Source organism: Parasteatoda tepidariorum, chromosome 1 (assembly GCF_982258835.1).
Source record: "Parasteatoda tepidariorum strain Cologne lab strain chromosome 1, Ptep-v5.0, whole genome shotgun sequence".
In the NCBI taxonomy this organism is placed as follows: Eukaryota; Metazoa; Arthropoda; class Arachnida; order Araneae; family Theridiidae; genus Parasteatoda; species Parasteatoda tepidariorum.
In genome coordinates, this window is record NC_141755.1 from 102120107 (window position 1) to 102145253 (window position 25147).

The 25147-nt window shown below is 27.9% G+C and overlaps 1 protein-coding gene across 1 annotated transcript in view; it reads right to left on the bottom strand.

Moving 5' to 3' along the window:
- LOC107451809 (sonic hedgehog protein-like) overlaps nucleotides 1-16717 on the bottom strand; it is a 63499-nt gene extending 46782 nt beyond the window's left edge. Inside the window, 1 exon segment of the mRNA NM_001323827.1 lies at nucleotides 16333-16717. Coding sequence (NP_001310756.1) covers nucleotides 16333-16626 — 294 coding nt within the window. The 5' untranslated portion in view covers nucleotides 16627-16717.
- Nucleotides 16718-25147: the final 8430 nt, after the last annotated feature.

Sequence of the window (25147 nt, forward strand, 5' to 3'; positions counted from 1 at the left end):
TATATATATATATATATATAATAATGATCCCGTGGGAATTTGTGGTACCGCCAAAAAGATGACGTAGCCTATATTTTTTCTAAAATGCATAAGTGATTGAGGAGTCACAGCTCAAAATCTCTCAGTGTCAAATCTTGACGACTCCCTTATTATTGGACGATCCATTGAGATATCACGTGGTTTAAAGAGATCCCGAATCTTCGGGGGAATAAGTTTCTTTGATCACTCTCTCTTAAAAAGAATTTTGAAGTATTGGAGGGGGAAAAAAATGTTTGAAAAAGGATGCTCAGAACATTATGACGAAATGTCATAACATTTTGACACCAAGAGCCCCCATCCGCCCTTTTTTCCTTTTTTTTTTTGCTTGTTTGTTTTTATTGCACTAAACACTCAAACTGTATTTTTTTTTTTTTTTTTTTTTTTTTATTTTTTTTTTTTTTTGAACGTGGGAAATTTTTCGGATAGTGGAACTGTCAGTGCATTGTAAAAATAGGGTGTAATACCTCTCCGAATTCGATGTTGAACAACCCAAACAAATGCACGGAGGATCATTTTTTTTTAAGCAACTCCGAAAAACCAAATAGATTTAAGACGGAATCATCACGAATTGAGTACGTTTAAAAATTATTACTCTAATTCAAAGTTCACCTGTCATAATAGCATCGCATTAAAGATGTAAGAGTTTTTGTTTTATTTTATAACCGTCGTTGAACACTCGAACCAATTTTTTGAGTTTACAACTACTACTGCTCAACTCCGTAGCCCTGTAATTTTGAACCCTATCCAGTAAATAGTGGAACACCTGGATCAAGTACAACTAGAAATTTGCCTTCGTGGAGACTTTTTGATGGAATTAACCCACATTTGCGTTACATAGAGCGGGAAAAACGTAAACCTCCCTTGGTATGCGTTACGGCAAAGGGACTCTAACCCATGATCTAACACTGAGGATATTTTATGTCAGCACTGTGGTCGGTGCGAGGTGGGGGAGGGGGATTCGAATCAATCAGTTATCACTGGGATTCGAACCAGGTTCACCTCCATAGAATGCGACGCTCTATCTCCTGAGCCACCAAGGCTTGCACTCTGGATATTGTCTGTAAATGATTACTTGTTGTAAGTTACATTACCGTGGACATTATACCAAAGCAGAAAAAATGTCACAAGTCATATTGTTTGTGTAAAATAGCCCTAAGTCTTACCTCTTCTGAACTCGCTTTACCTATCCTCTAAATTTAGAAAGAAACATTGAATGGTGCATCGTAACTGATAAATAAGAAAGTGGATATTTATGTATGTATTTATTTATCAAGCAGTCTTGTGCATGCGTTTAAATATAATTGAAGTAGATCAGCTGTGCAAGTTTTCAATGCAATTTTTTTTTTAACATTCTGTTGTTGTCATCGGCAATTAAGGCAAGGGGTGCGATTGTTCTTGTTTTCCAGTGGCTTCACCTATGGCCAAGAATTCGACTTTTGCCACACCCGTTTATGGGACGTACCCATTCATACATCCATTCATTCATCAACAGATCGTAATTTTGACCTGAAACAGAGAACGATCCATCTCCAATTCAGTACATAAGGTAATTCAGTACTCCAGAGGCATAATTGTTATGGGAGCATGGAGGACTTTGTGACCTGACAGATTTAACGTGCACCAGTCACCCTTTAGTGTACGGGGAATCTTCAGCCTTTTGGATTCAGAGCTAAAGTTAATTGCAGGTTATTAAATTCGTTAATCAATTTATTGCACTGTGTTGTACATGTATATATTTTTTTTTGCTAGATAAATATTGATTGAAAGCACCTTATCTACGAAGTTGCGTAGATTGTTGGACACTATATCGCACTTATATGATTTAAGGAGTGACTACTGTCAGCAAGTCGTTTCGAAATTGTACTTCTCCCGAACTGTTGATCTATCACCAAGTCTCTAATTTAATTAGCTTCCAATTCTCTAATTTCCTTAGCATTTTATCATCGCAGAAAGATCCAAATCTTATTATATAACTTTTATAAAATCACAGCCGGAATTAGCGGTTTAACTTAATTCGCACGAGAGAAATAGTTGCAGTTGAAAACTGAAATTAGAGAAATTAGGTTATCCACAATTAAATCCACAATTTTCGTTCAAAAGGTAAGAAAACTAAATTCAATGAAATATGTTATTATATTTATTTATTTACCGCAAAGCAAGTTGAGTTTATATTAAGTCAATAAAAACATCTACTTCGGCAGAATGGAGGTCGAAACTGTATTAAGCAATTCAATTAAAAACATAGCGAAGAAAACAATTTAGTATATGTCGCAAGATACTATTTATCATTTATGCGTTTATAATACATACAAGAAAAAAGAAAGAAAAATTGAAAAATAAATTATAGTACTAATAGCAGTTAAAATAATGCATTTATTTATTTATTAATTTTTCTTTCAACATTCGTTTTCGCTTCCTTTATAATTACTTAATATTTTTCAGATTAGAATGGTTTAAAGTGGATATGAATTTAGCAATCCGTTTCCTAAATGACACCACCAGGGTCCGGGGACCCCCCCCCCCCCACCTTGCTTCCCTACTTCAGTAATAAATGTATTTAATACGGAGGAATTTAAAGATATTTAAATTCTTTACCTCATTATAGATAAGTAAAAATACAGGCTTTTGATTGGCCAAATTTGTTCATCGTAATTGCGAAAATTTAGCTGAATTCCGCCTTAAAAATCTGACGGATTTTACATTTTACTGATATTTCGTTTAATAAAAAGTTCATTAAAGAATGCAACGAAAAAAAAACTTTCTATTCGATTTGGGGGGGCTGGGGCCCCTGCCTTAGTCAGGCTCTGGACGCCACTTGCAGACTATAAATGAAATTATCAATGACTTGCTACATACACATTATTCTAAAAATAATAACAATTTAGGTAGCTATTTAACTTTATTTCACCATTAAAATGAAATGATTTGTGACAAAAACATTTTTCGAATGCAGCGTTCAACCGGAGGGGGAAATCACATGAGCCATTTGTACATAAAAACTAATAATAGTTCTAAAAAGTTAGTCTAATTGAAAGGACCTTTTCACGCCTCCTAATTATTTAAATGGCGACTCTTAAAATCCCCAATTTCATGGTGAGTGACAGGTAATGCTGGAGGTGTTTATTTAAAGTCACAAAACAGGTGTGAGGGGGACGATAAATGTCTGAGGGTCATTTTGTTCCTATTGTGATTTACCTGTTGACGGCGTCGATATCCCCCTCCTCAATAATTACCGTCTTCTTCACTCAAACGTTAGCGCCACAAAAGAACCATCTCCCTCCACCCTATTTGCCATTTTGTCATTTTCATGCTTTAGAGAGAAAGAATAGATTTCAAGCAAAAGCTCCTTATAGAAGAGAATAAAAGCTGATCTTATACATTTACTGCTCTTTGAAGGAGATGAATAGAAAAATACTTCAATACAGAAAGGCATATACAAACACAATTAATATAACTGAAGTAATTGTGAATGTTTCTTTATCATATATGCACATATATATTCGATTGTTTCAAACATATTACTAGCTAAATACCTGTTCTTTGCACGGGGTTGAACAAAAAGTAAATAATCAATAAATCGATATCGATCATCACTACGAGATCATGCACGAAACTTCCGCATCCGGCTTCCTCGGTGGTAGACGGATCAAGGGTTAGAGTCGCCTTGCAGTCAGACTAACCGTGGGAGGTTCTCGTGGTCTTCCTCTCCATGTAACGCAAATGCTGGTTAGTTCCATCAAAAAGTCCTCCACGAATGCAAATTACGTCCAATACTTGATCCAGAAGTTCCCTTGTCTTCTGGATTGGGTTCAAAATGACAGGCGGTACGGAGTTGAACATTAGTAGTCGTAAACCCAAAAATTGGGTTGGCTGTTCAACGACGGTTATAAAATAAAATAAAATCAGTATCCATTCAATGGGGAAACACTAACTATACAGAATCGTTTTTTCTCCAAACAAATATCAGTTTATGAGAAATTAAGAGAGGTAGGAGAGCGGTATTAAATGGAATAAACTGGGTCATTCAGAACGGCTGATAATTTGTTTTTTGGCATTGATGACCATACTTTCAAGAGGAAAAAAAATACTTTAATTCCCTGGTCTTGAGCAATTTGTAGGGAATGAATCATTTCCTGATCATAATGAATAGTTTTGTTCTTTTCACGCATACATGAAAGTGGTCACTTTCAATATAAATGTAATATTTACAATATTACAAACATCGAGTTTTCCATCGCTTAGGATATCCATATAGATAACACACAAATCGAAAAAGACATAGTTTTATCACGATTACATATTTTGAACGAAAGTAATTATCCATAGTAGTTTTGTCAAAAGAAAAAAAATGCGTGAAATATATAATTATAACAATCAATAAAAAACATCTAACGACACGTGAGCAATTCTATATATTTTCTTCTACATGGAACTACTCAATTTAGTATTTTGTATTGCGTGCAAGCTACACAACAAACTACATTTTAAAGATTTTCAATAAGCGTTCAACTTTATTATATATATATATATATATATATATATATATATATATATATATATATATATATATATATATATATATATATATATATATATATATATATAAATGAGAGAGAGAGAGAGAAAGAGAGGGAGATAATTGTATTTAAAAGATAAAAATACCGTTCTTCTTACTCTTCGCTTAAAATAACTAAGGAAAGTACTTATAATTCGAGAAATTAATAATAATCTTCAAAAGTTAGTCTATCGAATAATAATTAATGATTTACTTATAAACAGGAGCTAATAAAAACGTGTTTTCAGCCATGAAAATCTATAAAAAAAGGTTAAAACATCAGCAAATGTTATAAACAACATTTATTGCTATTTCCCAGGACAGTCAAAATCCAATTAAATTAAAATTGTTCAAAATATAATCGTTTAACGAAAGAAAAAAAAATTATTAAATCTGCTAATTTCAACAAAATATTATTATAACACTTTCCTTGTTTCTTTAAGGATGATGTTTATTTATTTAACGCTTATTTTATTGCTTTGTCGTCGATTTTCATATAACGTTGAAAGAACAAATTCATTTTTGTTTTCATTCAGTCTCGGATTTCTTTAAGGTAATGGATGTTTTTGATTTATTTCATTGATTCATTATATTAAAAAATATTGGGTTTAATGGTACAAATGGAGTCTCTCTCTCGATATATATATATATATATATATATATATATATATATATATATATATATATATATATATATATATATATATATATATATATATATATATATATATATATATATATAGAGAGAGAGAGAGAGAGAGAGTGAGATCTTTTTTGTAAGACACTCCTAAACTGACACAAATTTAAAGAACACATTGAAATTGTAGGAATTTTTTTCTATTTTTTTTTCTTTTTGATGGAGTATCCATACATTGCTCTTATGTTTCTTATCTGGATCAAATTAGATCCATGAATTTGCATAGCACGCAGCACGAAGTTGGGTTTGTTAAACAGATCGTTTATCCTCTAATTTGATCTAACCATAGATACTGATTGATTGAAGAATAATATTGCAGTAACTTGATCTAAGCATAGATACTGATTGATTGAAAAATAATAATGCTATAACGTGATCTAAACATAGATACTGATGGATTGAAAAATAATAATACAGTAACTTGATCTAACCATGGACACTGATTGATTAAAAAATAATAATGCAGTAACCTGATCTAACCATGGATACTGATTGATTAAAAAATAAAAATGCAGTCACTTGATTTAAATTTTTTTAGCTTCTATCACTTATAAAAATATTAATTACTTTGTTTTCGCGAAAAGAAAGAGTGAGGGATTCCTTAGTACCCAACACCTTAAAAAGTTTTGAAATATAATACAAAAATCTTATTGAGGAAGGAAAAAAAAAGCACCCTTCAATGTTACTTAGTGTATATATATTTTTTTAATTTTCAAATGTTTATAAGTTATGGCAATTACTTTCTTTTAAATCAATTTCTTTAAGTGTTTTCAGGCGTAAAAAATATTAATCTAAAAATAAAAATTCTACACTGAATTGTAGAACGACTAATATATGATCCGAGGTCATAAAATATCTGGTCTAAATGTGACCTTTAAATATTAAAAATTCATACAAGCATTTTAACACTGACGCATACTTACGTGAAATGCAGAATAAAACAAAAAATATGTTAACTTTAACATTTTCTCTAGATTTTCTAGGCTAATAATCAAAGAAAGATTTCTTTTTAACATTTCGTAAGATATTTAAACAATTCGTATGTAAAATGTTAAGACATCAAGAAACAGTCAACAAAATATTAAAAAACAAATTTGAACTCACCCTTAAATAAATATTTTTTTTTGAATAGACAACTTTGTGATTTTCTTTTAACGAAATTTTTTGTCAAACGATCGCCAAATTTATGTTCCAATAGCCACAGTTATTATTGATGGAATATTTAGAAAGAATGCTTTAAAGGCTTATAATAATTTGTTCAGTTTAAAATAATTGCACGCCTTAGAAATTTGTTTTAAGAGTAAATTTACAGGAAAATTGCAGAAATTTATTAGAATTCGAAACTGCAATCTAAATAACATTTCCCTTTTCATTGAATCCGTATACAACAGGATGAATTTCGATAAAAAAATAAATAATAATACCATTTTAACTGAAATCGATCTCATTTTCAATAATATCCATTTTATTAAAATAAATAGTGATTTCATCTAGCCCAGCTCTCAAGCCCATATTATAATTTTAATATCTTTTAAAGAAAATACCAGCATTTGATAAAGAATATGTGATTGTTAAGTAATTGAAAGTGTTTTCTAATTAGATGGAGGGGAAAAATGAAAGGAAATACATATCTCAGCTGAAAACCAAAATGATAGAAACAGATAGAAATATGTATCTAATAGAAAAAAAAGAATAAAAAAGAATGTGCAAAAGAAAAGTATTTTGTTTCACTTGATTGATTAACTGATGTTCTTCTCCCCAATGTGAGCTTTTCTTTTCCTTTCTTTTTTTTCTCCAGACATCAGTTGTTTGATATTGTATCAAATGTTTTTCTTTTCGAAAGGTATTTTCTTTTTTCTCCCCTTCATATTTATTTACATTGAGTGTATGTAATATGCTCAACAGAATTGAAACCAAATTTTGTTTTCAATAATTAATATTGTTTCACTATTTAATGAATGTTATACACCACTTTGAAAATAATATGAACCAAAATTGTAAATTAGATAGTATAAAGTTAAAAAAATATATATATATATACTCGATTGAACAATTCTTCGAAAATAACACGAACCTTAGCTCAAAATAAATTATAAAACTTTTATCAAAGACTCTTTCTTTTATATCCCCCCCCTCTAAATTTAATTTTTTTAACAAAAAAAATCTACTCTTGAATGCCAGGAAAATGACATATTACCTTAGAAGTTTAAAAAACAGTCACTTTAAGTTAATAGTAAGTAACTCAACTTAAGCCTTCATGTTAGATGGACCATAAATTGCTTAAATTAATTTTCTTTTTATCCACTGTAGAAAGAAACAAAAAAAAATTTGTTGCTGATATGTACAGAATAAAATTGTGTATAATAATCAATCATTAAATAAATAAATAACTTTAATTACATTCAAGCATATTACAATCATGCATAAACTTGGTATTAGGTTAATATTTGCTTTCCCACTTTACCGTATTAGCAATTAAAAAGAATTTCTGGTAACACTTCACTGTCCTGGCATTCATAAGCCAGAAAAATGACAGCCAGGATAATGACAAATTCGTCATTTTATGGCATATAACTTTACTTTAATTTAATATTTTGGCCGAAGACGTTTATATTCTGCAGAAAACAACAGTATTTCTTAAAATAACTCAGATAAATCTATGTAGTTTTTGTTATCAATGATTTCAAGAAGCCAGGAAAATGACAGCATAAAAACCTACTCACCTTGAAAAATTTCTTGAAATAGATTTTGAGCCAGAAAATTGGTTCGTTATTCATGCAACAAGACATGTTCAGATTGGAGGGTATCTAATCAATCTATTATCATAAGATATTGATTCCTGGCGCTATCTACTTTGGTTATAAATCACTAAATAAAAGTAGCCAGGAAAATGACAGATTTTCATGGGACAAACAAATTATTGACAGAAAAAATTATTTTAAACGAAATTTTAGTAAACAATATCCTCTTCGTATATTCTAGAAAAGCTTACATAGGATAAGATAAAAAAAAATAGATTTTGAAAAATGTGTGGGAAGTTTTGAAGCTAGTTATTGTTGGAAATATTGTTTGGGACATGCCAGGAAAATGACATTTTGATATTCAATTAAATTTTTTAAGTATACAAAACAGTCAATGCTAGTGCAAAGTCATTTTAAAATGCTAACAGCAATGCTATTTGTTAACTTTTTTTAAAAAAAAAGTTCTTCTAGTATTAGATCTTGAAGCAAGGGACAGTGCATTGTCATGCTTCGTGAGAATCACCCATATAACAATAAGAATATGAAAATAATATGTACTATAAGGTAGCATAGTGTTCAAAAAAGTTACAGTAATGAACATTTCTTCGAATGCACCTTAGTTCAAAATAAATTATAAAACTTTTGTCAAAGACTATTTATTTTATATATTTTTTTCCATCTAGATTTTATTTTAAAATTTACTTAAATTCCATTAACTTATGATACTGTATATAACAAGTGCTTTAAGTAATTATTGCTTGAAAAATAGGTTTAGATGATATTTATAGTTTTAACTTTCTAATATCCGCAATTAATCATAAGAAAAGACCGCAAAATTCCTCTGTTGACAACATTCATTGCTTGTTCACCTTATCTTTCATTTGAGGATCATAAAAATCTCATAAATTTCTTTTCATCACTTATCTTCTTTGTTGCGAGGAGGAAACGTTTTTTTATTTATTCTTTTACAATTTTGATTCGTATGATATATAAATATGAATCATACACACAATGAGAATAAAATGTACGCTCAAAACTACCAGAATATGGTAAAATGTGCCGTGTTTCCGGCTATTATATGAACATTAATAAGCAATTAACGAAGCGCTTTGGTAATGGTTTTGGTAAAATTAACAATAAAATAGGGTCTTAATACATAAAATAAAATTTGCTAATGTGGTAAAATTTCGTCACTTCACTATGGTTCATTTGAGCCTGGCATAGAAACGAAATATTCAATTGAATATAATTTTCCAGTTTTTTATTTTTTTACTAGATAGATAGTCATGAGAATTGTAATTTTGAAAATCAAAGTTTACGGAAAACCGCTACCATATGAGCGGAAAAATTATCAAATAAATAGCTTAAATACAGTATATTTTAGTTTTATTAACCAAAATTATAAACAGTACGGTAATTTTGCAAGCTTTTTCTCTAGGAAGTAAATTTCTTATTTTGATTTTTACTTGCATAGTCAAAATAGTCTAAAACTGAAAAAATAAAGAAAAAAAAAACGTTTAAGAAATTTGTTACTTTAGATAAAATTAAGAGATTGTAAAAAATTATGGTGAAATGCACTAGCCCTCTGTATGTAGCATCCTTAAAACCTATTTTACTATAAAATCCATTTTTGCGGTACAATTTTATACCATAATTTTTATAGTATTATTTATTTAAATATAGTGATTTATCAGTAAATATTAGCACAGAAATTACAGTTTATCAGATTTTTGTTCTATTCAAAAATTATTGTGAAATGTACTGGCACCGTGAGAGTTGATACTTTTTACCAAAATTTGGTATGAAGTTTTTTACAGTGTATTTTAAAGAATAGAAGGCCAAAATATAAAAATATAAAGTTTCCTTGGAATCATATCAGGACTTTTTTTTTTTTTTTTAAAGTTGGAGAAGTTTTTCTCTAAAAAGTTATTTAATTGTTAATTATAATTGGTAATCCAATTAAAACATATTAAAATTGGTTATGGAGATTGGTAATGGTATTAAAGTATAGTGTTTACAAAATTACAATGATGCTGAAAATAAAAAAAATAGTGTAAAGTTAAATAAAGTTTTACAATTTAATACCTCAAAATCAATCCAATAAGATACTTCCTTCCAGAATCAATTTTTTTTAAAGTCATTTCATGCATTTTTAGTTAAACATTCGAATTCATTAGAATACTTTAGATTTTAGTTCATCAGATATATATATATATATATATATATATATATATATATATATACACATTACCTCGGAACTCTAGAAAATTCTAATCGAACAATTGAAGTATACCCTAAATGCAGGAAACCTTTTGTTTTGGAATTTTCAGGTACTCGACAACAATCAAGATAAAAAGGTCAGCTTCCGGTTCATAGAAATCGAACAGTATTATCGGTTAAGACTACAAAAAACCCCTTCCAAAATATTTACACAAGTGTGATAGCTGATGTTGCTTTTCTTAACGTAATTATTCCAATTTTACCCAAAATGAAAAACTGATTACGTACTTAATTAACTACAAATATAAAAATTTCTCTTCTAAAAAATTACTCAGCTTTGAATTGAGTAAATTTTGTATATAATGTAATGTAAATTTCATATTTATAACTTTTTCATACCTTCAGAGTTTATTAAAATAATTTATCTATCCATATATATATATATATATATATATATATATATATATATATATATATATATATATATATATATATATATATATATATATATATATATATATATATATATATATATATATATATATATATATATATATATATATATATATATATATATATGGATAGCTCTATTTAAATGAAAATATAATTAGCTATGTATTGAATGGCAAGATTAACGGGAAGATGATACCAATTCGTTAAAAGAAACGTAAGAAATCCTTAATTAATTTAGTTAATAAATGCATATTGAAATTAAAGAAATAAACTTCGTACTAAAAACAAAATTATTGGAATAAAAGTACTTATTCGTTTTGGAGTAACTGTAAAAAAATGCTATGCTATTATTGACCCTAACGATGCTTAATTAATGATGGTAACATATATTAATTGAAATTTAAGAAATAAGCTATGAATTAAAAACCAAAAAGTGATTAGAGAAAAGGTAATTACTTGTTTGGGGGAACCGCAGAAAATAGCCTGACACAGATGACGCTTGAAGGGAATTCTGCTAATATGCACTACCGATATTATGGTGCAGATTTAATAAGAATTTCCGTATCTTCAAAAAATACCTTTTCCAGTGGGAGCAAAGTACTATTATTTTCATGATTTAGAATTAGAAGAAATTTTTCAATATAATTATTTATAAACATTTTAAATGTTAAAGTTCAGATAGAGAAATCTCATGCCCTCGAGTACTTAAAAGAATTTTATCTGTTTTTTAATATTTCGTTTCTACCACTGATAAATATATTTAGCACAAAACTAAAATGCCGAAGGGTTATGTAATAGGCCCCAAACATACTAATGTATGTAAAAACTAGTAAATAGATAAATTTGGCAATATTAAAATTTCACAAATACTGATTTGCTTTAATACCGATAATTTGGAAATAAGCGTTCCCTCAAATATGTACCGGATAAAATTATTCAGTAGTGGTAAATTTTGACTATCATGAGTTGGCGGCGAGCACTGGCTGATGCTGAATGCAGTTATGAGATGAACTTCAAAAAACGTGTTTTGCTTAATTTAATAAAGTAAATGCACCGGGAAGGGCAACAAACAATAATAAATGATGATGTAAGTTTAGTTTTAATAATTATGTCGGTGTATGCCTTTTAGTTTCGTGCAATATTTCATCGTGTTGTTCAGTATTTATTTATTGGTTATTACTATTATTTTTTTATTCACCTCGTATGATGAATGGGTATTCTGTTTGTACATTACAAATACTTCTTTGAAGGAAATATTTTAGTCCCTGTTCCCTAGGATGATTCTCTTCCTTTATTTATTTATGTTATAAATCTTTTAAAATTATCAATAAAGCCTAGCTACTATATTTATCTATTTCAAAAATACTTATCATTCTTTCACTCGTGCTTAAAATAAAGAAATGAATTTAAAGCTTAAACTTTTAAAGAATGAGTCAATAGTGCTTAAAATATAATAAAAATTCTGTTTTCATGAATTTAACTTAAAATGTAAAGTATTGCCACGAAAATAACATTTATGTCTTCCTGTGTACTGGGTATTTCGTAACGACCGCACTTAATATGTACTTTTTCATCCTAACCAAATTCAGAACAAAAATACACATTTCGGGGGGGGGGGCAAAATTTATATTTATCATCGAGAAAAAAAAACGGTATCAGAATATGACTAATCACATATAACAAACATTGAAACAGGTTTAATTGGAGGTGTTTTCAATAATCGCCTCATATCTCTTATAAAGAATTTTATTTTACAAGTATAATTTATTTTTCAAAATAAGTCTTGAAAAATTATTTAAAAAAAAAAAAATTAGTTAAAATCGTATTAATTGTTTAAGTATAGGCAACCAGTATCAAAAGTTATATAAAGAGTTTTTTCTGATTTTAAAATGAATTTTTAATTCAAGTTACGTTAGATCAAAGCAGAACAACATATATACTATCAGAATACAGCATTTGAATATCAAAATGCTGCTAGAATAAAGAATAACAGTAATTACGACAGTTTGAATATTGTTTATATGTTGTATAATAATAAACTATGCATTGAATATAATAAACAATCTTTCTTATTATATTCTGACTTTTTGTTAGCATTATTCAAATTAAATTGGTGGGATTCGACTCTTTTCTATCTACCTTGAAACTTAAAATTTGTTTTAAAATCATATTATACCCCCCTCCCCATAAAACCTATTAAAAAAATTCGCATTCAAAATATTTGTGTAATAAATACTTAAAGTTTTAGTGGTTTTATATGTTGGTTGCCAACTTCTCTCTGCACACCCATCTTTGGTTTACATTCATAAAATTAAAGTTGGGTTGTTTTAACTTAACATTCAAAATTAACATTTAACAAAAAAAAAAGACTTCATTAATTTAAATAAAAAATATTTGTGATGTACAATCAAGCGACTGATATAGAATATTAACTTTAAAAAAAAATAAAGTTCAGTTTTTTTTTTTTAAGACGATTGCATTGATAAAACTGTATTAACTACAATTTCAGGTATGATGATTACTACAATTTCAGGTAATGATTTTTAAGTTAAATAAAATGCTAGACCACACTAAATGAGTAAGTTACTAACGAGTGTTTGGTATACGAATATATATATTATAAAGAAATTCTCTAAATTAAATAAATAGAAGTTTTCATTTGGAGGGATATATATATATATATATATATGGTATACATAGGTTACAATTTTCCTACCAATATTTTTTTTTAATTTTCCTTTTCATCTTAAAAAATATACTTCTTTTAATCTAAATTAAATAAAGCGCGCGAAAGCAACCAATCAATCAATTTTTTTTGTATTTAACTTTAAACACAAACAATAAAAAAATTTCCTCAAAGCATTCTCATGAAAGAAAGGATGTGAATAAACCCCTATTAAGTTAGAAATAGTATAGAGAAAACATGGATAAATATTTTTAACGAGAAGAAGACAAATTATTAATAAATAAAATCATTTTTAAAAAGTATTTAAAAATTTTTAGAAAATAAGTAAAAACCGGGAAAATAAAGTAAAATTAAGAAAAAGATATAATCTCTTTAATTTAATATTTCCATGCTTTCTTTCCATATTTGTCCATGTTAAACGCTAAACTTATTTTATGTGTGCCATGTATCTACCGCTTACACGCAGTAAATGAAACTTATTATTATTTTTCTTAATTTTCTTCGTTAATCTCTCTTTCTTTTTTGTCTCTTTATTGTGATATATATATATATATATATATATATATATATATATATATATATATATATATATATATATATATATTATAAAATTAGACGCTAATTGAAAAGTTTTAAAATGTAATTTGTCATTTAGCTTACACGCAAAATGTTAAATTGAGTAGTTTCATGAAGAAGAAAAAACGCATTAAAACAATTTCTATCTCTTTCTAAATATATATTTATGTAAATAAAAAAAAATTAAAATTGCACTTAAAAATAAGTCATGAACAAAAAATCTTATTAGCACTCTAAAATAATTGATAAAAAAAATCATAATCTTGTGATCAAAGCAAATATTTTCTATTAGATGCTCTCTAGAGAACCTTTATTTAATTCCTGAAATTTATTCAATTACTTTATTTTATTTAAAATAAAATATTTTTTTAAATTATTCTTTTCAGTTGAAATAATTATTGATACAATAATTTTTTTAATATAAAATACAGCCATTTGTGATCGCATTTCGTTTGCAGTTTGGACGATTGAGTACTGTCATATGACCGACCCAGGGTTTAAAGAAATGTCTCATTTTAACTTCTCAATTATTTTTTATTTTAACTAAATTAAAAATAGATTTTATTTACAAAGAATGTATCGAAGAGTCTATTGGAATAAATTGTAAATGTATGAGCAATTCAGCAAAAAAAGCAATTTTTTAAAAGCGAATCAATTCTAACATTGCTTGAGTGAATCCCATGTATTTTATCTATTGATACATACATCTATATTATTCATTGAAAATAAAGAAATTTGCAGTTTTCAAATTTATTTTGTGGCTTATGTATAATATAAATTTACCATATTTTTAAATGACTGAATTTTACCCAACATCATTTAAATGAAACATATTCTTAAATAACAAAAAATAATCAATAAGTATAGAGCTTCAGAGAATAACTTCAGGTTTACGAATAATAAGACTAAGAAAATGATTAACACTTTTGCAATGTTAAAAGTTCGAGAAATTAAAATTAATTCAAAATTTGCTAAATTATGGTTTAAGTCTATAAGTTAATAATTTAATAGTCCGTTATGAACCAAGTAAAATTAAATATTGTTGCGATAAATATTGAAATCATTTTTCTGCTCTTTTTCTTAACTCATCTTCTAGTGTCCAAATTGTATAGAGAAAAAGATGCGTGTGCCTCATGGATAGTAATTAAATTATTATAAGCACTAGAATGCTATGATTAAAAAGAAACATCCTGTATATGATTAGGAAAGAAGAAAAGAACAGTTCTTTAGCTCTGCCAGATAAATTTTGAAAAAAATATGGACATATTCTATAAGTGAATGAGAAAAATAGTTACAGAATACTAAATTGAATTTAAATAAAGGATTTTAAAAAAGAATTTTAAAATAACGCAGAGCATAACCAACAAGAAAAGAAAAAAATCTTATTTTCATTCCCCCTACCCCGTTATTTAAATTATAAAAAAAATGTAAATAATGAAGAATTATTTTAGTACAATACCAATAGCAAAATAAAACTTTAATCTGAAAACAGAATTTTTTTTTTCGCTGAAGACTAACTTAGAAAAATATACCTACACCTAACTCATGCCTAGCGAAGTAACATAGCAGTGATAAATTCAATTTAATATGCAGTTCACTTCAATATATAATTGCATAAAATTAGATCAGTTAAGGGAAAGTTTATCCTCTCAAAATAAAGTACACATTGAAAATTTATTCACAGAGAAACAATTAAAATCTCTTCATATTGAAATGTATCAAACCATTAAATCAGTGAAGTATAGCAGACACTAAAATTCCTTTTACAAACAACAAACAATTTAAAATTTCTTCTGAGTGAGTAAAATGTAGCAAAAAATTTCTATTCACAAAGAAAAAATAATTTTAAATGTCTTCTGAGTGAGTAAAATGTAGTAAAAAAATTTTCGCAAAGAAAAAATAATTTAAAATCTCTTCTGAGTGAGTAAAATGTAGCAAAAAATTTCTATTCGCAAAGAAGAACAAATAATTTAAAATCTCTTCTGAGTGAGTAAAATGTAGCAAAAAATTTCTATTCGCAAAGAACAAACAATTTAAAATCTCTTCTGAGTGAGTAAAATGTAGCAAAAAATTTCTATTCACAAAGAAAAAATAATTTTAAATGTCTTCTGAGTGATTAAAATGTAGCAAAAAATTTCTATTCGCAAAGAAGCACAAATAATTTAAAATCTCTTCTGAGTGAGTAAAATGTAGCAAAAAATTTCTATTCATAAACAATTTAAAACCTCCTCTGAGTGAGTAAAATGTAGCAAGCAATTAAACTCTAATAAAACTGCGTTCAGGCAATTAAATTTTACGCTAATAGGGGAAGTCTTATATTCTCAGTGAATAGGTAAGAAACGAACAATTAAAGAAAGACACCTACCTGTGTCATAAGTCTATCGGCTCCAGTTCCCTCTTCGTCTCGAAATATAATATCCGAATTGTAATTTGGAACAAGCACGCTTTTAAATTTTGGATGGTCTCTGGTCAATTTTCCTTCAGACTGACCACTTGCACCTAACGTAAATTCGTTCACGTTTGGAACATGCTGTTTAAAGACCAAAGGTGTTAATTTTCGCGGTGGCCTACGTCGTCCGCCGCCCCTCAACGGCCCACAACTGCTGGCCGAATTCACTAATGCGGCCAGGCACAGTACGGCTGCCAGAGTATGGAACATCGATCCTTGGAATCTGTGGTTCTACCCGTCTATGGCATCCATTTCGATTCTGAACTGACGGCATTTATGGGTGTACCGATCTCTCTCAAACAGCCTATTGGTTCTGTTGACACGACTCTCTTTTCTTTTGCGACTATCCCAGGCACACAGACACCCCCTGATAAGGACCTCCCCCCCTCCCTCTCTCCTCATCTCTCAAAAGGAAAAAGAGTTTTTATATGATTTGTTCCTAGGAATGTCGATTACTTTATTTTTGGCAGGTGACGTTAACTCGCTTTTCTTCTTTTTTTTATTTTTCTCTTCCTAATTGCAGTTTTTTTCTTCTTTTTATCACATTTGTTTTTCTTATTTTTTTGATTTTTAAGTTTAGTTACATATATAGTGAGAATAAAAAATTTTTAAAAAAAGTTTTTTTTTTTTTCTGTCACAACGGTGGAGAAATCGGAAATTTTTTTTTTTTTTTTTTTTTTTGAAAATGAATTTCTTACAGTATAGTAAAAACAATTGATGAAAGTTTGGTAGATAGAAAATCATTTTCCAGATTGTCGATCGGTGTTTTTTTTTTTTTTTTTTTTTTATCTACAACTTTTATTGTTCAAACTAGTCATTAAAAAATTAATTAGTCCCATTGTTGATAATTATTGAGTTCATGAATATTATAATGAAGTAAATTAATTTCTTCAAATATATATATATAACACAATAGAAAGAAGAAAAAAAAAGAAAAAATTAGAAAGATTGACGAAGAAAAATAAAAAAAATAATATTTTGTTATATTTTCTGCGCATAAGCTGCAAGTACATAGAACCCATGAAATAAGTTTAAAATACAAAGAAAACATGTAAAAAATATATATTAAATAGAAGAAAATTAATATATTTTCTTTATTTTTATTTCATTTTTCGGCTTTTTAATTTCTTTTTTTAATTTTTAAATACTTTTTAGAAAACATTTTATTTATTAATAATTTTTCTTCTTCTCTTTAAACGATTTTTCTTCCATGTTGTATTTTTAACTTATTCACAAAATTTAAATAAATTTCTTTTATCGAAATTTTTGAAGAATTTTTTTTTTATTGTTTATGCTTAAAATTAACTACAGAAACTTGATTGATTGGTTGCTTTCGTTCGCTTTATTTAATTTTGTTTAAGTAGGTAGTTACTTAATTTAAGAGAAGCATATTTCAGAAGGAAAAAGAAAAAAACATTGGTGCAGAAATTGTAACCTATGATATACCGTTAAATTGTCAACTTAATCAGGATAAAGTTATAGTTAAACTATACTAAACTTGCTTCACTAGAAATTTCTCTCTTCCTTCTTCAATAATATCACATAAATTAAAATATTTATAAACAATAAAAAGTTCGTCATGGATTTTTTTAACTGAATATAAGGCTTTTTCTAAAAGCATTTTTGTTCCATGTCGGCAATACGATGGTTCTGCACTGTTACTTAAAGGAAATTACAGAAATGTGAAATATACCTATCGAGAAACAATACTAAAAAACTGTTTAATGAAGAAAATGTATCACTCTTTCAACTTCAACTTTTTCACTTACTTAACCGCCACGAAAAAATTTTCTGAAGAATACTTTGTGGGAATCCCATTTTCTATAAATTTTGTTTATAAAATGAATTTAAATTTTAAAATGAATTATTGATTTTTTATAGCACGCACAATCAAGCATTGCCAAGCATGCATCCATGTGTGATTTTGGATGGCAATATCACATAATTGTTCCGTAGCTCAGTTGAAACTTCAGCTTTTTTTTTTTTTGTTTAAATCTGTAAGCTCTTTTATAGTTTAAAACTATCTATTTTATTATTTATTCATTCTTGACGTTATTCTTTTTGGAAAATTTGTCTTTGAAAAGTATGTTTGTTTACATATTAGTCACGTTGTTTGTAGCTTATTGACTGACAGTTGACATTAATTTTATACTCTACTTTAGAATCACATATATGATAAAAATTTTATATTTAAATATCACCTTCTAATAAATGATAAATTAATTACTACAAAACTATGTATGTTTATGAGTATAGTAAAGTGCGGCGTGCTCTCTGCTTTCGCTTATAGTACTGCGTTTTAATAGGTAAGGCTTAATTTAGCCTAACAGGATTTATTTGAGCTCTGAGGCTCTTCATCAAATTTGACATGCTACCACGAAGTCCAAGATTTCGATCGCAAATGTTTATGTTTATTATGTAATATTAAAAAAAAATTCATTCATAAGCGCACCACCTATTGCGAATCTTAATATACATAAAAATCTAACGAGGGTGTCACAGTTTGCATTTTTATTGGCAGGAAAAATCACGTGGTAGGATCCAGTTTTCCCAGATTAATTTCCATATTAGTTTGGTTGTCATCAGCATAAAATTGATATAAATCATAAAGTTATTCGCGATCGCAACGAACTATAGGGGGCGTTGTTGTATGAGACGCTTACCTGCGATTTCCATATGAACCGTCATTCAGTTACTCTGGAGACGTCGATAATGTAGCGTGTAGCATTGCAACGTTCCTTCTTTAATGTGGCTAATTAAATTTAAAAAAGAAAAATGCTTGATCTTCTTTCTTGTACAACCGAAAACAAAATGGTATCTCTTTTTATTAGAGAAGGAATATCCAAAACACATCGGAAAAATATTTGTACATTAACAGAAAAAAATATGTATATTCTTATAAGAGTTAAAACCTAATGCCCGAGAAATAGTATTACTAAATTTAATGATATAACATGAAAGGCCCATTTAAACTTTACATTCTATAGTTTTAAGAATCATATTAGTTCAAAAATTAAAATGAACAAAAAGTATACATAAGCCTCATAATTTTATGAAATTTAATTTTGTAAACAACGTTTTTTGACAACAATTTTTATCAAAAAATTTCAAGTTTCAATAAAAATCATTATTTAGAAACTAAGAAACGTAAAATAAAGAATGCTGACGAAAAAAAAACAAAAAAAAAAAAAAAAAAAAAAAAAACAATTCTTTTTTGTCGCCATTTTTAGTGCTACGAATATTCGTCTTTGGGATTTGCCAAAAACAAAACAAGATGCAATTTTATTTTTTCAGGAGGGAAATATTTTACCGAAAAAACGAAAATGTACCAATTCCCACAACATAAAACTTTATCTTGGCAAACATACGTTTTGGAAATGTTATTTCATTTGGAATCTTATTCATCAGAGTTCATATGGCGATATGATTGTTTTGAATCTATGCTAAACTCTATATCGGCTCATTTTCCACCGAAATCCAATTAACTATTTTGATTTTAAATAAAGTGTTTTATTTTATGAACTGTCGCAAAAATTTTAAGTGTAGATTGGCGGCACTTAAAAACCGCCAAATCTGTAGCGGCGGTGGCGTTAACACGTCGTAAGTACCGAATTTTTATTCCATACTTTTCTGAATCATATTATTTCAAACATTGGAATATACAAGAAGTATACATAAACACATAATGTTATACCATTTAATTTTTCAAAAGTATTTTGAGAACAATTTTTATCAAAAAATTATAAACTAAAAAAAGGAAAATAAAGAATTCTTAGGATAAAAAAAACGATTTTAAGAATTATTAACATTGAAATAAAAACTTTCATATTGTTTCTTTTTTTATTATTCTTATAGTTCTTAATCAGACGTAAAAAACCATTCTGTAGAGAACCATCATCAAATGAAAAAAAAAAATATTTACTAGCAAATTTTTTATTGTAAAAATCATTGCACTTACCTGATTTATGATTCCCGGAGAATTCCAAAATGATAAGTTCCTTGTTTGAAAACTTTATTCTCAAATAATAGATACATAGTTTATACCTTCATTACTTTTAGATAACATACTACACAGCAAAATTTTATAATTGATATGAATTTGAATATGTAGCTAAAAACAGAATAGCTGAATTCTAGTTGAACTTATTCTTTCAAAACTAAAAAATACTTACCAAGAAAACGATTTAAATTAATTAAGAATCAGCACAAGTGGCACTATTTCAAGTAACTTGGATAATTTTTTATTGTTGTTTTCCGAATTATATGGATACAGAAATATATACTATTCTATAACGAAGAAGAATATGCTATAACTATTACAATTCTGTATGTTCTGAATTCATATTTATTCACTGGAATGACGAAAGCAATGTTGACTTCACTTTAATTCGTAATGAATTGAAGACAGAAGAAATGCATTTTACCTTAATACACACATCTGTAACAGTATCCGAAATCGGAAGTCATCAGTTGCAAGTTTGTTGATAATAGAAATTAAAAATTATTGAGGAATTTTTCTTCAAATGTTTGGCGTGTTCTGTTCCTGAAAGATTTACTAATATTCTGGAGATTTTTTTCAAGTTCTTCGGCCTTTTCCTTAGGGAAATTTTGTTTCTTATTTGCTGCTAAAAAATGGCGTCTGATTCAGTCAATGACTTTGATGGAACTAAATGAAAACGTGATAAATTAATGTCCGATATTTACAGGCTCCCGCTAGACGGCGTACTCGAGCGTTGCGATCGCGAATTGTTTTCCTATAAATATTTTTGTTTTCCTAATTTAAAGGTTAAAATTACAGTTATTATTTCGTTTTTGATTTTGTTTGATTTCTACATTAACTGTTTAAGAGGATTGTTCTAATTCTTCTTATTATTATTATCAGAATAATGTAATTTTACGTTACATTTTAAGATAAAGTTATTTAAATCAGTGTCTTATCTTACTAACCGTTTTACAATAATTATTTTTTGGTGCAAATTTCACTAATATACTATTATGAATTACGGTTAAATAATTTAGAGCTTAACTTCTTGCTACACGAGCGAAATAATAAATGTATTTAAATTACAGCCAACCATTTGGCAAGCAAGAAATATTGAAAGACAATTGTGAACTCACCAAATTTGTTATAACAATATATACTTTTAATTTTAAATCTTATTTCAAGAAATGATTACTTAGAAAAATAATTTATGTTCACTTATATATCTTAATAGTATCATAAGGGAAATATTTAGACATGGGAAGTGGAGGCACAAATGTTCTTTTTAGTACGTAATATTTTTAGTTGAATAACTTCAACCGTCTTTTGCCAAGAAACAGCAATTATTGAGAGGCAATAATCAGGGTTGGTGATTGTAGCACCCTATTACAGTTAATTTTTCTTTCAATTTTAATGTGCCGAAAGGGCATTTTTATTACCAAATTATAAAATAATGTGTAGCAACTTTTGGTAAATTTTGCGTTCTTGCAAAAAGCGAGTTTCTTTTCTTTTTGTCATTAATAGATGGAAAAAAACTTAGTTCCAAAAGTTGATAAACGGACTTTTCCCAGTAAAGGAAGGTCCCTGCCTCTGTATGTGGTCGGGAGAAATTTATTGAGCCACAATAGATAAAACATTAGTAATACGGGAAAAATGCCACACAAGAAAATATGAATTCGAGACTTCATTCTACTTTTAAACATCAATCTTTTTAGTGTTATCAGGGCGGAAACTACGTCATGGGGGACATTTTTTCTAATTCCGATAAATGTAGCCAACAGAGTCGTTGCTTCACCCACTTTTTCTCGATAATGATAATTACAAGGGATTAAAAATAAATGAATTTTGTAAAATTCTTTTTACCATGTTTCTTAAGATACATTTTTTTATTATTATTTAATGTCATTAAAAAAACATACAAAGCAAAGATATATTTTCTTTGTCATTAAAAAAGTTATTTTTAACTGTGTTTATGGAAAAATGACTAGAAATCTTTAATAAAAATAAATAACTTTTATCGCAATTTTGAAAGTGATCGGAAACTTTAAGAGATTATTCAAAGATAAAAAAATAAGAAAATATTCAAAGTTCAACTTATAATGAGAAAGACAATTCTGTAAGAAATATTTATAAAAACAGCTGAAAAAGTAATATAACGCTTAAATTACGTTAGATTTTGCGTTGAAATTTTACAAACTGTAATGGATATATTAATAATTCAAAATATAGGTTTCGTAATATTTAGCAACTATGACTTTTAAAACCACGATGATCGGGAGAAGTAGATACTGAAAAACAATTAACTCATTTCTTAGTTTAACACAGATAATGACCTAAAAATGTGCCTCCTTATAAAAAAGTATAGAATTAACAGTTTTGGAGCAAGTGTGGGGTAACTAAGACTATTACAAATGCAATGATTTATTTATTTATTTTGTTCGAAATGAAGGGCCTGAATAATCGTTTAATTAAAATTGTTTAAGTGCAAAAGTATCTTTTCTTTTCATTCAGTAAGATTAACAAAATTTTTGTGGGGATAAGTATTTTAAAATTCAAAAATTTGTTGCAAACTCTGAAATTGAGACCCCTTCTGTTGTTATCGTGATTCAACTGATTATTACTGAACAGTACTTCGCCAACAACGCAATTGTAAATAATGAGGCAAATAAAAAATATAGTAAAAATAAAAAATTAAAAAAAACTGTGACTATTGATTACGGCAACAGAAGTTAGAGCTAATGTCTTTTTTATCCTTGAGGTTTTTTTCTTTCTTTTTTTTCTAATATATTAACAAACTTATATTTTTTATTCGCTTTTTTTTCCTTACTTTTTCACTCATTTACTTACCATACCAAGAATAATTTTTAAAGCGATTAGTCCATATAGTAACAGTTGCAAGAGCAATGCGCTATACATTTTTGAAAAATATTTTATTTCATTTTATATTCATCGTTGAACAGCCGACCCAATTTTTGGGTTTGCGACTACTAATGTTCAACTCCGTAGCCTTGTAATTTTGAACCAATCCAGAAGACAAGGAAACTCCTGGATCAATACCCCCAGAGGTACGATTTGTTATGTGAACATGGAGGACTTTGTGACTCGTCAGACTTTACGTGCATCAGTCACCATTTACTACACGAGGAGTCTTTGGGCGAATGGGATCGAACCCATGATCTCTTGTACATGGGCCAAGTGCCCTACCAACCAGGCTCTCAAGGCCATCTTGATGAATATTAAATGAGTCTCGATAAAAATATAATCCTTTCTTCTGAGACTAATGTACGCTTAAATTTTTTTTGCATTTTTTTTTTACTTCTTTCGCACAATATTTGTTAATTTGTGATTACAAGATTTTTGTTCTTCGTCTTAGAATCAAACTTCTTAAAAAAAAATTAAAAACTTGTGATAATCGATTCGAACTTAACAAATAGTATTTTTTTAAAATTCATTTTACAAATTATATGTTATATAAAATTATATAAAATTATATAAAATTATAAAATTATATAATTATATAAAATTTTACAGAATATATCAGAAATTTATTTATATATATTGAAGTAAACAGTCCCAAGAGCGTGATTACGTTTACTGTTTTCAGAAAATACTTTTTTTTAAGCTTTAAAGCATAAAATTAATAAACAAAATAATTTTTTTCTTTTAATATTTTTTATTTTGTGATTGGTGATTACTGTTTTGCTGTTAATTGTAGGTCAACTAATAGCAAAATGTATATTTTGAATGCTTAATGTGTTAAATACATTGCAATTTACGCCTACTAAATGTCTAGCTAGTTTTCTAGACTTTTTTGCTAAATTTTCCATTTCATTCAGATTGTTTTAGTTATTCATTTTTATTTATTAATTTATTTTATGATACAAGCGAAATCATGTTTTATCACGCTAATCCGATGAACTAATACAATTCCCACGGGAACTCGTATTCCATATCTCTAACTACAGTAGTCAGAAAAGTGATCGATTTGGAGCTAATTTCAACAACGAAAAGAAAAAAAGAAGGACCACACAATCTGAAAAGAGTGTATAAAAACACTTGTATACTTGTATACACAAAGAAACCAATCTGTCAGTGGTCACAAAGAGATATAAGCTCGATCCCCCGTTGTTGGCGATAATCTTGCATCTAATTGGCAGCCTTTTCTCAACTCTTCTCTACCAGTTTCTCTTTTGTCAAGAAGCATTCCAAGCATAGTTCCGTAGTGAGCTCAAGAAGTACGAAATCGTCGATTTCTCTTCTTTTTATTTTCTTTTCTTTTTACTATTTCAATCAATCAACGTACATTAGAGATTCGGTTTTTATCATTTCCTCCATCTTATAATTTTTTTTTTTTTTTTTTTTCGTTGATTGGGACACAAATAAGAAATTAATGTTACACAAATAATCTGAATAACGGAAAACTCGTTTTATGTGTTAAAACACGAACTAGAATTGATTAAAAACACAACTGAAATAGTAAAGCATGAACTAGAACATAATTAAAACACAAATCTGCTTGAAAAACTACCAATACTAACATTAAAAACTTAACAACTTTTTAATAATCTTAAACATAACAGTTTTACCAAATAATGAACATCATACTCAAGAACAAATCAAAACTGAAAAACATCGTTGGCGTAACTGATCACTTAAAAATTAGAACAATTAAGAAGGCGCAACTAGATCACCCATCGTTTTGTAATTTATTGTTCTCAAATTACAGAAAAATAAATGATCTAGTTCATC